General features: G+C 43.3%; 1 protein-coding gene across 1 annotated transcript; it reads left to right on the top strand.

Moving 5' to 3' along the window:
• Positions 1-2,646, top strand: LOC130173643 (trypsin inhibitor ClTI-1-like). The gene is made up of 4 exons (XM_056383077.1): positions 1-152; positions 1,157-1,248; positions 2,334-2,440; positions 2,537-2,646. Exons 1-4 carry the CDS (start codon positions 104-106, stop codon positions 2,580-2,582), a joined length of 294 nt encoding a protein of 97 aa, XP_056239052.1. The 5' UTR covers positions 1-103; the 3' UTR covers positions 2,583-2,646.
• Positions 2,647-2,943: the final 297 nt, after the last annotated feature.

Raw genomic sequence — 2,943 nt, 5'->3', positions numbered from 1 at the left:
TCAGGAGCAGGCTAGGGGTGGGTCAAAGCCAGTTCAACAGGTGGTGTATAAAGGGAAAACATGATGTGTCAAGCTCACACCTGTCGTCCACACACTGGGAGTCATGAAGCTGGCTGTGCTCCTGTTCTGTGTCCTGCTGCTCTCTGTCTCTGGTAAGTCCATTCACAGTTTACAGTCGTGATCTCTAGTCTCTCTCAGTCTCCTTTAAACCACCAGTTCAGTGAGGGAAGTTTCCAGCGTTTCCTGAGCAACACGTTAAAAACAAGACAGACAGAAGGATCAGAGTGAGAACAGGTTCAGTATTATCTCCACACTGATACTGTGGATTGAGAGATGACAGTTTGTAATCACAGTGTAACAAAGAGATAATCTGTAAAAATCTAAAAACAGTCTGCCTGTCAAATCAAGCTGACGTCATGAAGTGAGGAGGAGGTTGTTTTTCTTGTTTCTGTTGTTTGTTTATTGAAAAAGTAAAGAAGGTGAAGTGTTTTGGCTGCAGATCAGGACTCTTTAACTGTGGTGGATCATTTTCTCTCAGCTGTGGTTCTTCCCACGGGTGAATCGGTTTAAACAGCTGTGTGTATTTACCAATCACACTGCACACAGATAGCATAGTACCTGATATTAACATGAAGTCTCACCATAGATACCGAAAGACAGTCAGCTATGGTCTGGACACAGTGGTCTGTCCAGTTTTACTGGCTGAAGTCACAACTATTCGTCCCAGACAATAGGGAGTAAAGTTGTGCCGCACCTGAAAGTGAGAGGTTCAACATTGTTCTCCACAACAACAACAACAGCAACACACAAAGAGCAACAGAAGCAGAGGAAGCTGAGAGGACAAAAAAACTGGTTACAGAACACAATGGACTGGTTTTGTGCGAGGGGTGTGAAGGGCTGATATTATGCGTGCGTGTGTTTGTGTGCATGTGTGCGTGTGTGCATGTATGTGTGTGTGTTTTGTCCTAACTTCTCTAAAGAACCATTTTAGGGTTCGGACTTGGTTTTAAGGTTCAGGTTAGAATCAGGTTTAGGTTTAATTTACGGTTTACGGAATGTAGTATGTCATTGAGTGTCCTAACAACTACAGTAAGACAAATGTGTGTGTGTATGTGTGTGTGTGTGTGTCTGTGTATGTGTATGTGTATGTGTGTAGTCCTGTCCCAGGAGGATGTGACTGCGACTCAGTTTGCAGACAGTGATGAGGTGATATCTGGAGAACAAGAATCTGCGGCTGAACCCAGAGAGGTGAGACTGCTGCAGAATCACACAGCTCCATGTCTTCAGTTTATTAAAGTCATGACCAAACTAAAACATCTGAAAACTCATCTCTTTTTTTCTTTTCAAACCTTCCCCTTAAATTGCTCCAGATTTGAAAAGGTCAGGTGTTGTAATGGTGAGAAGGAGACAAAACAAGTATGTGTGACAGCCTGTTGTGTTGTCAACACTGCTGACTTGTGTAACAGAGCAGGGCTGACATGTGGAACTCCAACAATGGCTCAGTTTCCAAGCAGAGACAGTGTTAGACACTGCAGAGGAGACAGGTGTGAAGAGACTTAGTGATATTTCAAATCAATCATCCAACCTGTATATATACTGTATAGTCATGTCTCTGCCCTAATACTATATGGTTATCACACTTACCACTGTGACTTGGATGACAAGGTCAGAGGTCATAACCCAGGTAGCAAAATAAATATGGCCCATACTTGGCCACATGCTTATTTTCATCTGGCCCAGTATACATCTGGCTCCATGATTGTCAGACGCTACATACTTCCACGTCTGGATTAATTCTGGCACACTTATAGCCAGACTCTGCCCGGATGTGGAACTACATGGGCCAGACTCGGGCCGAGGCATGATGGGCCAGAAGTTTCATTTTCCTGTCTGAGCATTGGTGTCTAGAGGTTTCTTTTTTAAGGTTCTGGTTTCTAAGTTTCTTAGATAGTGAACATCCTTAGCTGAGCTCAAAGGGAACCACCATGACACCGGATCACAGGAGAGACTGGTCCCCATAACAGCTCTGGACTGGGACAGACTGGTTTCTACAACCATGTCTCTACTCAGTGACTAACGCTTGCTCCTATGAGAGACTGTGGAGGTCTACTTGTTAAATTTTTAAATGATATCAGCTGATATCATTTTTAATTTATGTGTGGGAGAGTGGTCCTGTATTAAATCTCAGTCCGATCCATCAGTAATAAGCAGTAGCACACTGAGTCTGTGTCAGAGATGTGTTTCTGTTATTTACTCTACTCTCACTGCTATACATGAGGTGGACACCTGTCTGTGTCTGATCAATAACCATGTGATCACCTGTCTGTGTCCAGCCTGAATGTGAAAAGTATGGAGGAGTCTGCACCAGGGAGTATGATCCAGTATGTGGCAGTGATGGAATTACCTACAGCACGGAGTGTACTCTCTGCAGGCAGAACAAGTATGTAACACTAACACACACCTACACCTACGTATGCGCATATACACTGAAGTCAAACCACAAAGCTCTGATGATGTGCATTGTTTGTTCCTACAGAGAGAAGAAGAACAATGTGAGAGTGGCATCCAAGGGGGAGTGTTAACTGACTGTGGCGGACAGTGACACACAATTGCTACTTTATCTTCTCAATAAAGTTTCAGACTGCAGCATGTCTCCTATGTTATAACTAAATCTGCATTTTGGCATCTCAGAAACATAGCTAAGGTCAGAGACCTTGTGTCTAACCAAGACTTAGAGAATCTCATTGATGCTTTTATATCTTTTGTCGATTATTACAAAGCTCTCCTCACTGGTTTACCTGATTACACCATTAGACAGCTACAATTTATTCAGATGCTGCTGCTCAGGTTCTGACTAAAACAAAGAACAGAGCAATTCACTCCCGCTCTCAGGTCTTTGCACTGGCTTCCAGTCAGATACAGAGGTCAATTCAAATTTTGACT

Source organism: Seriola aureovittata, chromosome 8 (genome assembly GCF_021018895.1).
Source record: "Seriola aureovittata isolate HTS-2021-v1 ecotype China chromosome 8, ASM2101889v1, whole genome shotgun sequence".
NCBI lineage: Eukaryota > Metazoa > Chordata > Actinopteri > Carangiformes > Carangidae > Seriola > Seriola aureovittata.
Note: the sequence above shows the minus strand (reverse complement) of the source record. Positions and strands in the feature narration are given on the sequence as shown.